The sequence below is a fragment of the Leguminivora glycinivorella genome, chromosome 4, assembly GCF_023078275.1.
Source record: "Leguminivora glycinivorella isolate SPB_JAAS2020 chromosome 4, LegGlyc_1.1, whole genome shotgun sequence".
Lineage (NCBI taxonomy): Eukaryota > Metazoa > Arthropoda > Insecta > Lepidoptera > Tortricidae > Leguminivora > Leguminivora glycinivorella.
Genome location: NC_062974.1, coordinates 17,958,693 through 17,972,158, shown reverse-complemented (window position 1 = coordinate 17,972,158; position 13,466 = coordinate 17,958,693). Strand labels below are relative to the sequence as shown.

At 34.4% G+C, this 13,466-nt stretch overlaps 1 protein-coding gene across 1 annotated transcript in view; it reads right to left on the bottom strand.

Annotated features, from left to right (window-relative positions):
- Positions 1 to 13,054, bottom strand: part of LOC125225107 (myrosinase 1-like) — a 39,963-nt gene extending 26,909 nt beyond the window's left edge. The window contains exon 1 of the mRNA XM_048128661.1: positions 12,797 to 13,054. Within this exon, the coding sequence (XP_047984618.1) occupies positions 12,797 to 12,834 (38 nt within the window). The 5' untranslated portion in view covers positions 12,835 to 13,054. The remainder of the gene's footprint in view (positions 1 to 12,796) is intronic.
- Between the last annotated feature and the right edge of the window lie 412 nt (positions 13,055 to 13,466).

The window sequence follows — 13,466 nt, the reverse complement described above, 5'->3', positions numbered from 1 at the left end:
TCGTGTGTTAAAAAACTCGCAAGTTCAGGATTCTGTTCTCGAATCACTCGCTTCGCTCGTGGTTCAACTATACAAAGTGTCCCCTTGTATAAACAAATGACTATTTTATACTCATTCTATGATCACGATACTGACCCGTGGTTACCTATTTTTATCCCCCGACAAAAACGAAGGGGTGTTATAAGTTTGACGTGTCTGTCTGTCTGTCTGTCCGTCTGTTTGTCTGTCTGTCTGTGTGTGTGTCTGTCTGTGGCATCGTAGCTCCCGAACGTATGAACCGATTTAGATTTAGTTTTTTTTGTCTGAAAACTGAGTTAGTCGGAAGTGTTCTTAGCCATGTTTCATGAAAATCGGTCCACTATGTCGCGGTCGGGGGTTTTTTCAAAATTTTAATTTTGTGGTTAGGTTATTATTCTATACAAGTGTGCAGTATACCTACCTATAGGTACCTTACGTAGCTAATTGGTCAGAAACAGGTAAGTAGTTACGAATTTTCGCACTTAAACTTTACACATAAACAAACTGAACAGTCCCCGTAGCCGAATGGCATTTCTGCGACGTGAAACGAAAGGTAGTCTGGCTCTGTCGCGCCAATACGCAAGAGCGATAGAGATAGATAGCTACGAAAGAGATATTATCGTGAGCGTTTGTACATTCGGCTACGCACGCAGATTTATATATCGTTTGGTGATGTTGTATTGCTGATAAGATAATTATTGGTACTCATTTTGATAAATAATTGAAGTCTGTTACGGATTTCCCCTTCGTTTTTAGAACGGCAATATTTATAAAGTTACGAAATTATGTGTCCTTGGGTTTTTGAACAATCGCAACCAAATAGCTTTTAAATTGTCATTTTCCGAGATGATGATGATTACTTATTAACTTATCAATTAATCCTTAAATAACGTTTTTTCTTTTCCCTTTTTAAATAACGTATCTACCAATATTCTTAAAGTCTAGTTGTCTGATCTAATAGAAAGTAGACTGTCTCGAACATGATCTTTATCTCTTTTTATATCACGTATATTTTTTTAAATCTATTTGTCTGTACAAGTAATAATAGAAAGTAGATTGTCGAGAGCTACAGTTGATAGCATAGATTGCAATTTTGCGCAATCGCCTCACAGCGGCCACGTTTGCCAAAAACTAATTTGCTTGTCAATCAACCGACTCTTAGGTATATAAGTAAATAAATAGGAGAAAGGTTATTTGTATCACTTTTTTACCACGCCTGTCTAAGATTGCAGATAATAATTTATTATACCTCTTACTCTGTTCTCACTTTGAAGGATGGCGCTACTTATGACCGTTCATTTTATATGGATTAGAGGTAGATGGTAGACGTTTTTTGGAAGTTTATCATATTAATTATATTATCAATAAAACAGGTATATATAGTGAAAACATATGTATAATGATTTAGGTAGGTATTAAACTAGAGTAGTATTAGGGATTATATAGCGAGTCCTAAGTAAAAAATAATACATTATACATACATACAATCACGCCTGTATCCCATAAAAGGGTAGGCAGAGCACATAAAACTACTAAAGCTTTAGTGCCACTCTTGGCAAATAAGGGGTTGAAGGAAAACGAAACTGTGACATTGCAGTGACAGGTTCCCAGCCTCTCGCCTACACAATTTAACCCATATCCCATAGTCGCCTTCTACGACACCCACGGGAAGAGGGGGTGGTGAAATTCTTAACCCGTCACCACACAGGTTAAAAATAATGTATACTAAAATTGTAGCTATTATATAAATTCGATGTGGATTTGATACGCCTGAACGAGTATTATTTGACGTGAGAGATGTAAAATGGTATAAAATGTGTATAAATATGTATACATAATATTGATCACCGAAGAAAAGTAAATTATGACCTTTGTTTTTTTTTTATTTCACGTCATATTTGAAATACGCTTATGCGCTTACGGTTATAGGTACTAATTTATGGGGAAAAAATTTAGTAACCATGTAAAAATACTTCTCGTTCTTATAATCTTTAATTTCAATTTCTGGGGTACCTACTTATAAATCCAGTACCAACGCAATACAAATCATCTTTTGATCATTCATATTTTAATTTTTTTTTCTTGTGGGAATTGTACTGTAAATCCTTATAATTAAAAGTATGTCAATGGCACTACTTGTACTGAGTAACAATGGTGATCCTTTAGGAAAACCTTCGCGGCCTTACGTTTCGCCTTCATAACTAAGGAAATAAACTGCTCTGTACAAATTTACTCGATACCATTCACAACGATTACCTACAGCTACAGAGTACAGTCAGCTGCAGAGAAAAGTATACCCCCTACATAGAGATTTTATACAAGGGGGTATCCTTTTCTCTGCAGCTGACTGTACATAGCCATAGACATTTTTATTATTATTTACTTTTTTTTTAGTTAAATTTTTGCATTAACCACAATTTAGTATGGAAATTCCCATACGAAAAAATTGCGAATGCTAAATTTAATAATAGACGATTTGGCGCACCCGACCTTCAATGTGACTTTCCACAAAAGGGTCTTTAGATAAAACTTTTGTTAAAATTTCAGATGGAAAGGACTTTTTAAATATTTTTATACTTGAAGCATATAAGTAAGCGCTGGTAGCCTAGCGGTAAGTACGTGCGACTTTCGTTCCGGAGGTAGCGGGTTCGAACATCGGCTCGCACCAATGAGTTTTTCGGAATTGATGTGCGAAATGTCATTTGATATTTGCCAGTCGCTTTTCAGTGAAGGAAAACATCGTGAGGAAACCGATTAAATCCAATAAGCTCTAGTTTACCCTTCGGGTTGGAAGGTCAGATGGCAGTCGCTTTCGTAAAAAGTAGTGTCTACGCCAAATCTTGGGATTAGTTGTCAAAGCGGACCCCAGGCTCCCATGAGTCGTGGCAAATGCCGGGATAACGCAAGGAGGATGATGACTTGAAGCATATAAGGATCCTTTTTTGTTGGAAAGTCACAAAAGTTTGATTATTGGCAAAATCGAAGTTTTGTAGGGAAAAATAATTGATTTGTTTATAATTTGGATGTTTAGCTTATTGCAATACGATAAGAAATCTGAATTGAAAGGTTTATTATTTTTGGCTTTTTAGTTTCTCCGTGTTTTGTAACGCGCTTATTTTTGAAGGCGGTTTTATTTTTTGTTAAAAAGTTTATTTATTTGTTGATTTTTAGTGGTTCCTAGTGATATTATATGTATCAGTCCGAATACATGTACAGTAGTGAAAGAATTATCCTTTAACTCCTAACCATTGAGGAGTTGACCTTCCATCATCAGCTCAGTTGATTTTTAGTGGTTCCTAGTGATATTATATGTATCAGTCCGAATACATGTACAGTAGTGAAAGAATTATCCTTTAACTCCTAACCATTGAGGAGTTGACCTTCCATCATCAGCTCAGCCACATAAAATTATTACCATCAGACGTAAATACTGGTGTACCTTTGAAAAATAGACTAAAAACATTACATGTGCCTATAACATTTGAAGAGTTCCCTCGATTTCTCCAGGATCCCATCATCAGACCCTGACTTGGTTATACCGGTTCGATCAAAAAAAAAATTTTGAAAATCGGTCCACGATTCTCGGAGATATCGAGTAACATACATACAAAAAAAAATAAAAAAAAAAAAAAAAACATTCAGTCGAATTGAGAACCTCCTCCTTTTTTGAAGTCGGTTAAAAATACTAATCCACCCACTTTCTTACGCACTTGGAATTCACGTAAATATAATGAAAGATTTTTTTGTTATTTATGGCACTACGTAAACTACCTATCAAGGTATTGCTAACATTGTTATTATGATATTTGTTCTTTGTTTTAGGTACAGATTTTATATAATTGACAAACACTTGTGCGTTATTAACTTATTATTATATCAGCTTATTCGTTCCTCGCAGAATCAACAGACTAATCTCTTAATTACTTATCAGTACGTACTTGCTGTTGTAACCACAATTAAAATCTCAAGCTAATCTTCTCATGCAGACTTGTTATAAACAAGAAAATTACAATTTATTACTCATATTTTTCTACTTCATTGAGCGTAGTTTATGGTAGAGGTATGGATAGAATTTGCGAATGGAGGAATTTGCAATTTTAACGTTTTATTCGTTACTGGTGCAAAAGCATTCCATAGTACTTAATCCGACGCGGAAAGATAGCGTCACGCGTCATAGGCACCTTTGCACCGGGAGCGGCAGGATACAGTTTATTCGTATGATTTTTTTATTGTTAAATATTAGGTATTGTTCTTTTATCAATATTTTCATTAATAAGGTCACAAATTTACAGTCTCCTAAGGCCATGCGGTTCAACTCGTCACAGCTAGCCTGGATGTCGTTATGACGTGTCTACATTGTTGTCCACTATTATGGTGTTATTGGTATATTATTGTTATCCGCTATTGTTAGCCTGTCGCTCTGGCGAGTCGAATCAGCGCTCTAATCAACTGTCAACTCCAGTACGTTTTGTACGCATGTATCATTATTTTTCTGCCGTGTAAAAAAGCCAAAAAAAAATGAAATAAAATATTTATTTTTCAAGTAGGCATATTACAATTCGCATATGAACGTCAAATAAAGCTATGCCGGCTCTAACCCTACGCGTCAGTCTCGAGAAGATTTCCGATTTTCCAAACGCTTAAAAAAGCGCGCATAACGACCCATTTACACGGCGCGCGAATTGCATGCAATTTTGCGGACTGTAGATGTTGAGGTGTATATATACAATTCTTCACACCATTCAAGTACTGCAATTTAATGAAACTCGCATCGTGTAAATAGACCTTTAGAGTTTTTTTTTTATTTCTCACATGGCGGTAGGGCGCTTTTTATTGGAGCGCCGTTAATAAAGTCTTATTGATGTAGTGTTGTAGTGCATAATATTTTTCCATCTTATTTTCTCGGAAACGTTCGCATTTGTTATGCCACTTTAGTTAACATCAATACTCCTTAATCATAATCATAATCATAATATTTATTTCTAAGAATATGGTAGGTACAATGAGATGTCCTTGTACTTAGACTGACTGAAATAGCATGGAACGTTTCCGTAGAAATATGATGGAAAAATATTTCAACTACAATTAAGATAAAACGATTACAATCAAGACTTATACTATATATACTAATAACTAAATAAATTAATAATTACAAATAAAATTAGGACTAAACTACTCACTAAATCGACTCCGAGTCCCTCCCGCTGCAAAGGAGCCCATCACGCTCGCCGCGTTGCCACGTTGAACCGCCATGGACAACCTTTGCAACAGGAATGACCCGGAGCGGGGGTCGTGACCACGCTCGCTCAGTCATATATATATATTTATCCATATATCCATCCATTTAATATATCCATCTATATATTTTGTTTTAATATGCCTGATACTATAGTTTTTTAAAAATGTTTATATATATAAAACCAACATATTTAATTTAGATTTTCGGACGAGAACTAGTATAATATTCTAGAAGTCTTAAACTCATGGATTCATGATATGGTAGGGGCTCTTATGAGGTTGATCATAGTTACGATCGATACGATCGATTGAATTACCTTCGAATCAAACCTATGTCATTAATTACTAATAGGAACATAATTCCGTAGAATTACATGAAGTTAACCTCATTCTCTACGTAATTGAGATGAAGTGGCGTGATATAACTTATTTAATCAGTCAAGGTAAATTATGAATTATTTATCGACAGATACTTTTTAATTTGTAAATTTGATTGCTACTTAGGAATTAAATTGACCCTGATGCTTAGTTGCGTAGACATTTATATAATTTATATTCTTTTACGTATTATTTAAGTACATTTTTTGTACCACATTGTAAATATGACGGAAAATATATTTGAAGAGTTAAATTTTTTATGTGGCTTTCCATTATGGAAGGGTCCTTGTGCTTCAAGTACAATAAATGTGTTTATCAAAAATTACATCATTAGTTCGTCCTTATACAGTGTGTAAGCCTTATGTGTACAATAGGTTCACGAATAGAAGCGTATCGTAATTAAAGCATGGCAAAAAAGATTGACAATAAAAGGGGCGCCACCGTCTATGTAAACCGTTTTGCATGTGGCAACTATTTTGACAGATTTTTGACACAAAAAATTAGTTCCATTTCTACTCTTTTTTTTGACAAGATGTAATTCTCTGTATCGCTCCTTTGATTGACATTATTGTCCAGGCAACTATTAATACCCATAGCTGCTCTTGAGGCCGATTCTGTTATTCTAATTATGATAGTGGAGTTAATCGCTATCGAAATGCCTCTATCAATCCCGACCAGGAAAATAAATAACAACCCTTAACTGCATTTGCTAGAACTTCATTTTCTAGTATATCTGTATTTTAGATGACCACCACCGCTATCATAGTTCCTATGAGAATATTTAACCAAATACTCACGTTTCACTCTGACAGGTCGATATCCTTGTTTGAATACCACCGAAAAACTATTTGTATATTTTCTGTTATAAATATTTTACATACAACACACTGCTTATTATTGTTCATTTGTTTAGTTATCTCTTTGGAACTAGTACACGGAGGCAATTATAAAAGATAACTTTGTATGCAAGTGTACATTGTTACAAAGTTCACTTTTTCATTAAGAACAGGTGTTACTATGTCTTATAACTTTTGATATTAAGTATAGTTCTAAAACTAGTCATTTATATCAAGGCAAATAGTATATAGGTATATTTGAGTTCATATAAAAACAGGGTCAAATGTAACATAGATGTCATTAATAAAATTGTTTTTATCACACTTGCTCAGTAAATTCAATTTCGCACCCAAGGGAGTTATGAAAATTCTAGTACAATATTTAACTTTTTGTCCTTTTCGTTATTCTTTTATCGATAGTGTGAAGATATAATTTGTGTGTAACTTGGGGCGTAAAAATGGCACAAACTCGAGTCTTAAACTATGTTCTGCTTATTTGCAATCTGCGACACGAGTACCTACATTTTTTATTGTATTTAGTAGGTACATACGAGTATCTATGTTTCCCGAAATCTTCTGACTTTCTGGCTTTGCAGAAGAAATACCTGAGTAGGTTCGTACTCCTAAAAAGATAAAAACTTAAATGCCCGTTTTGTAAATGCAATTGACTCATAAGTCTCATGAAGTCATGGCAATGGCAATAAGTGCAATAACTACAGTAAGCGGCACGTGTGGTCGTAAACCATTGAAAAAGTTGTTCTTATTCTTATTATTATTACAACCAATATACTAGAAATACATTTGTTTTTTTCCTCAAAGTCAAACTAGTTCTAATATCTAGTTTCAACTTTGTGATATGTATTTTAAAAAGTGTATTGTGATGTGATAGTACACGCAGATCGAGAGTCAAACTCTCACTTGGCCAGTTTTTTATCAATAAAAAATAAAACTAAGGCATCTAACCTAATTAATTTACCCACTCGGCTCTTCAGTTAAGAGCCACAGTGCTATCACGCACCGACTTGGCATTAGGTTTGAGATCTGACCCCGTAGCCGAATGGCATTTCTGCGACGCGAAACGCCGCAGAAATGTAGTCTGGCTCTATCGCGGCAATACGCAAGAGCGATAGAGATAGATAGCTACGAAAAAGATATTATCGTGAGTGTTTGTGCATTCGGCTACGCACACAGGTCAAGTTTATTACCAGATGCTTACGTATCACCAAACTTGGGTCTGTTCTACATTTGACTTCGACCTTTACCTACAAACCAGAGAATTAGCAACGTTTTATCAAATGACGTCTCATCAGGGTCACGGGAGATACGAATTGGATGAACTCTTGGTGCCCAAAATAAATAACAAAAGATTTATCCAATTTGTCCCACTAAGATAACTAAAGACGTATAAAAACTATACGCGGGTTCAAATAGCAAAGACCTTGACATTTAGGTAATGCGTATTGCAAAATTTGTTGAGCAGTTTTAAAAACTAATATATACCTACAACCTATAAACGTTGAACTAAGTAGTTTTAGATAACCATCGACAACCGGGTAATAAACATATGGAGCAAATATGTATGAACTCAAGTGCACGAAGTCGTTACCTATTATAATTTTATGCAAATTAAACATAAAATATACATCCTAGTTGTAACAAAAATATTGATCGCTTATTGGTTCATTGGTTCTACATAGTTGATAGGTACTCGCTTAAAGTTATCATAAAAACACTATGTGCATAATTTAAAACTAGTGTTTAAAAAAACACAAAAGAAACTGTTACCTAGTCGGTTGACAAAATTTTGTATTTGATTTGATGTATGTAACGTCGACTAAAGTACAGCGGGGCAAATCCCGACTGGGGGACAAATGTAACTCCGGGTCCCGGGTCTATTTTTTTATGTTTTACAATGTTTGCATTATTAAATAGAGTGTTCACCGGTCCCCCCGCAGTCGAGATTTGCCCCGCTGTACCTTATAGGTAAACAGTATCTTCAGTAGCTACCTACTACCTACGTAGGTAATCATAATTTTTTTGTTTTACAATAATCTAAACTGCCATACCATAATTTTATTTAGTGTATCATAAGTCTAATAACATAACTGATCCCATTCATTTCGGTTTGGCAGTTTAGTCAAAATTGCTGCCAACATACCTTGGAATCTCTAGTCGAACTTTATCCGACCTATTAAAAGATACGATTCCAATAGGTTCAAACTTTACGACGTATACTCGATTATGTCAATGGTCATACAATAGATGACGTAATTTAATGGGACAACTGTCCAATTAGGTAGGAAATATGTAGCATAACCATTCTTTTCATGACTTTCGACGTGGCGCGCATGATCGTATCGTATCATTGTCACGTCGACGAAATATTCTGTCTATGTGTAAGCTACAGGACAATTAAGATTTTCGAATCATGAAAATATCCGTGGTTTCTTCATTGAATATCATCAATTTTATCAAACAGAATTAAATATAGCTTTAATTTTTTTTTTTTGAAGGATTTAAAATTTGTGTATAACTCTTAAATAAAAATTTGATGCAATAAATATTATAAACTAGGCAATTAAAAGAAAAAAAGTTCCTTTATTTATGTTTTGTATATTTTGTTATACCACATGGTGGCAAACAAGCGTACCTTCAGCCAGCCTCATAGTAATTTTGAATGCGTATTGCTTTGGTATTGGTCAGTTGTACACATAGCAAAAACTCTTGGCGGGTTTTTCTTGTAGTTTTGTTGCTTTGTGGATTTAAAGGTGAAGTAAATATCAAATTTTAAGGTAGAGAGAGATAAGTGAGAGTCACTTTCAAAATGATGTCTACTCTAAATTCATTATCTATGACAATATCGAACGAAGTGTAAGATAAGAACCAATTCGCCGATATTGAAAACTTGTAACTGCACCTACTAGGATAATTCATAAGTCATGGTGATTTATAAGAAAATATCTATTACATAATATGTTTCCCCTCACTAGCTCGGAAACACGTGTTTTGTCCTTTAATACCAGCGGGTAAAAACGCATTTTATCCACTAGTGGGTAAAGTAATTTGACCTTGAATAAAGTCAAACTAACTGCTTTAAAATTGATACAAGTAGGTGAATCTAGTAATAAAGATGATTTACCACCTGTGGAACTACTGGAAGCAGTGACAAACGCATTTTTTGCGTTGTAGTTTCCTCGCTACAGTGAGGGGAAAAGTTTGTGTTACACTGGGGTGCAAAAGTATTTTACTTCTCGTGTGTTAAAAAACTCGCAAGTTCAGGATTCTATTCTCGAACCACTCGCTTCGCTCGTGGTTCAACTATAGAATCCTTTCACTTGCTCGTTTTTCAATTCCACACTCGGCGTTAAAATACAACTTTGCACCCTTGTATAACAAATAACTATTGTTATACAAGGGGGCAAAGTTGTATTTTAACGCAGAGTGTGAAATTGAAAAACGAGCAAGTGAAAGGATTCTATAGTTGAACCACGAGCGAAGCGAGTGGTTCGAGAATAGAATCCTGAACTTGCGAGTTTTTTAACACACGAGAAGTATCCTTTAACCAAGGCATTTTCCCTCAGAATCTCAAGTTATCAATAGTTAAACCGATATATAAAAAAGAGGACAAAAGCCAGATGAATAATTATCGGCCCATCACTTTAACGCCAATTATCTCTAAAGTTATAGAGAAAGCCATGCATAGTCGCTTATCGTCTTTCCTAAACTGCATTTTAAACAAAGATCAATATGGCTTTCGGAAGGGCAGCTCAACAACATTAGCCTGTTTTAATCTCATAAAACTTGTGACAGACTCAATAAACGACAAAATACCAGTAGCAGCTATTTTCCTGGACTTGAGCAAGGCTTTCGATTTTGTTCACCATTCGATCCTTTTAAATAAAATAGAAAAATATGGTGTTAGAGGGAATGCCCACAGATGGATTGAAAGCTACCTTACAGATCGCAAGCAATGTACAGAAATACAGATTATTGAAAATGGAGAACTTATAACTAAGAGATCACATTATAGTCCCAACATATGCGGTGTGCCACAGGGGAGTATTTTAGGGCCCCTTTTCTTTATTCTTTATATAAATGACATGCCACTACATATTAATCAAAATTGCATCATGTTTGCCGATGATACGACTCTAATAATTAAATCAGATGACATCAATAATTTTAACAATGACATTAATAAAACTCTGGCAGACATCATTGACTGGCTACACATGAATAAATTAAGAATAAATATAAACAAGACTAATTTCATGCAATTTAGGACATACAAAAATACTGACATTAATCTTAATATAAATTACAAGAGTTACCAATTAGAAGAAGTAGAAACAACAAAATTTCTTGGAATAATTATTGACAAATTTTGTAGCTGGAAAGACCATATTGCATCTTTGTGTGAAAGGCTAGAGAAGTTTGTTTTTGCATTAAGGAAATTAAGCAGAACCTCATCTAGAGACTTAGCACTAACTGCTTATCACGGGCACGTGTCATCTTTACTTAGCTACGGCTTGATTATTTGGGGCAATTCCGTAGATGTGAATGATGCATTTTTACTACAAAAAAAATGTGTACGAGCCGTTTGTAACACTCACTACTTAGAGCCATGTAGACCTTTATTTAAAGAAATAAAAGTATTGCCACTTCCATGCTTGTACATCAAACAGATGTGCATGTTTGTAAGAGAACATCCTGAATTTTTTGAAAAGCAAAGTACATTCTATCCTAGATCTACCAGAAATAAAGATAAACTATTCCTACCGTATTCTAGAGTAAAGCTTCACAAAAATAACTCGTTCTGTATGGCAATTCAAATTTATAACCTGCTGCCTAAATCGATCTTAGAATGTCCTACAGATCGCTTTAAGAAATCACTTACAGAATGGCTACTAGACAAATGTTTTTACTCGGTAAAAGAATATTTAAGTTGCCAAGATCTCAATTTATTGTAAATCCTGAAATTAAGTAATTTTTCTATGCCTATATTTGACATCTTAGCTGTGTAATTTATAAAATGTAATAAATTGACTCAATCCTTGTGTTTATTTGTAATGAATTATTGTGTAACAAATTATATTGACATTATATTGTACATACTTGTAAATAATTGTTAAATATTGCATGCCTTGCTTGGTAGAACATAAGAACTGCTTTTCAATGTTATCATCTTATGTAATCTCACTATGTTCTTGCAATAAACTATTGACTTTGACTAAAATACATTTACACCCGAGTGTAACACAAAATTTTTCCCCTCACTATAGCGAGGAAAGTACAACGCAAAAAACGCGTTTATCACTGCTTCCAGTAGTTCCACAGGTGGTAAAACATCGTCATCACTAGATTCACTCACTTTTATCAGTTGTAAAGCAGAAAAAATCACTATATTCAAGGTCAAATTACTTTATCCACTAGTGGATAAAATGCGTTTTTACCCGCTGGTATTAAAGGACAAAACACGTGTTTCCGAGCTAGTGAGGGGAAAATAACTATTCTGGTCTGGCGACGAGTTGATGCAGCTTTGCAACGTTTTTGGTCCCCGTTACTATTTTCCTTGCATACTGAATTTGTCAAACTTAGATAAGGTCATGAATCAAAATCTCACTAAGTAGTTGGTAACATTGAGACTCAGCAAAAAAGACAAACACGCAATAAGTTGATTGCAATCATAACTTTTCAACTGGTAGGTTGAAAACTTAATTCATGTTTGCCAATTCGCAAAAAAAGCAAAAGTGGCAAAACTGGTGGAAGAAATATAATACATTTATAAAGCATTCGATGTGATATCTTGTACAAAACTTATTTTATTTCGAGTAGGGAGTAGGTATCAGAATGATTTAACAATGTTTTATTGTTTAGGTAATATGACATTTTAAGTTTAATCCTTTTGTGGTTATTAAGTCCTGAAATAACGACTCTATTTATAGATTATAATATATGTTATAATCAACTATAATATAATATATGTTATACTCAACTAGCTAATTGAATTACTTTAAATATTTTATTTTCACTTAATACTTTACGTAACTAATTTACTTAACCATGACTTTTTAGGGTTCCGTATTTATTTTGTTGACGATCGCTGAGATTAATTTCGAATAACTGACTGAATCCTTTGTTAATATATATTGATAAAGTCTTACCTAATCTAATAGTTATCGGAAATATACTTATTATTAAGAATTAAATGCCTACTTATCGTATACTTTCACCCTTATCAAGGTTAAAAATAATATATCAATCGTAAACCAAATTATACTCGGAGAGTAAATAACTAAAAAAACTTTTAAATAGGTATAACTTACCCTTTACATATTAAAACCGCAAAAACTAAAAGCATCATTTTCTAAAATTGTTCACTAATTAGGTACTAAACTAATATTTACAGTATCACTTTGCTATCACTTGAATAAAAATACTAAGTTTATAAACTAGTTAATTTACATTATTGCATGTAATTGTAGGAAAGGATCATTGAGCGTAAGTGAGTGATTGTGGTCTCGATCGGGCGGAAGGTCAGACGGTGCGTGTAGTGCGCGCGGCCAGCCTGCGCGAACTGCGCGCGCGCAGCTCAACTCATAGGCTGTAGCTCAGATAACCGACAGCCTCAATGACGTCGATAATTACAGGCTTTACTGGCTAATTGTTTTGGCTAAACTACTGATCATAAAACTTAACTTTATGTCCAATTCTTTTTGAGCTACTCTTTTGTCTCTTTTTGAGCTACTCTTTGTTTCAGGTAACGTCAGCAAATCGCAGTCTGAAGTCGGAACCTCCAATTAGAATAATAAGGCGCGATATAAATATTCCTTCCTGAGCGGTGCGGAAACGACCTCAATTTAACAGCAATGTTGAATTTGCCCTCGAGCTCATACCTTGGCGCTATTTCTCAATCCCATATCCCGTTCTCAGCCCTTAGGAATGAGCTTTTTTTAACCCTTTATCAACAATCAAGTACCTAGTTGTACTCAACAA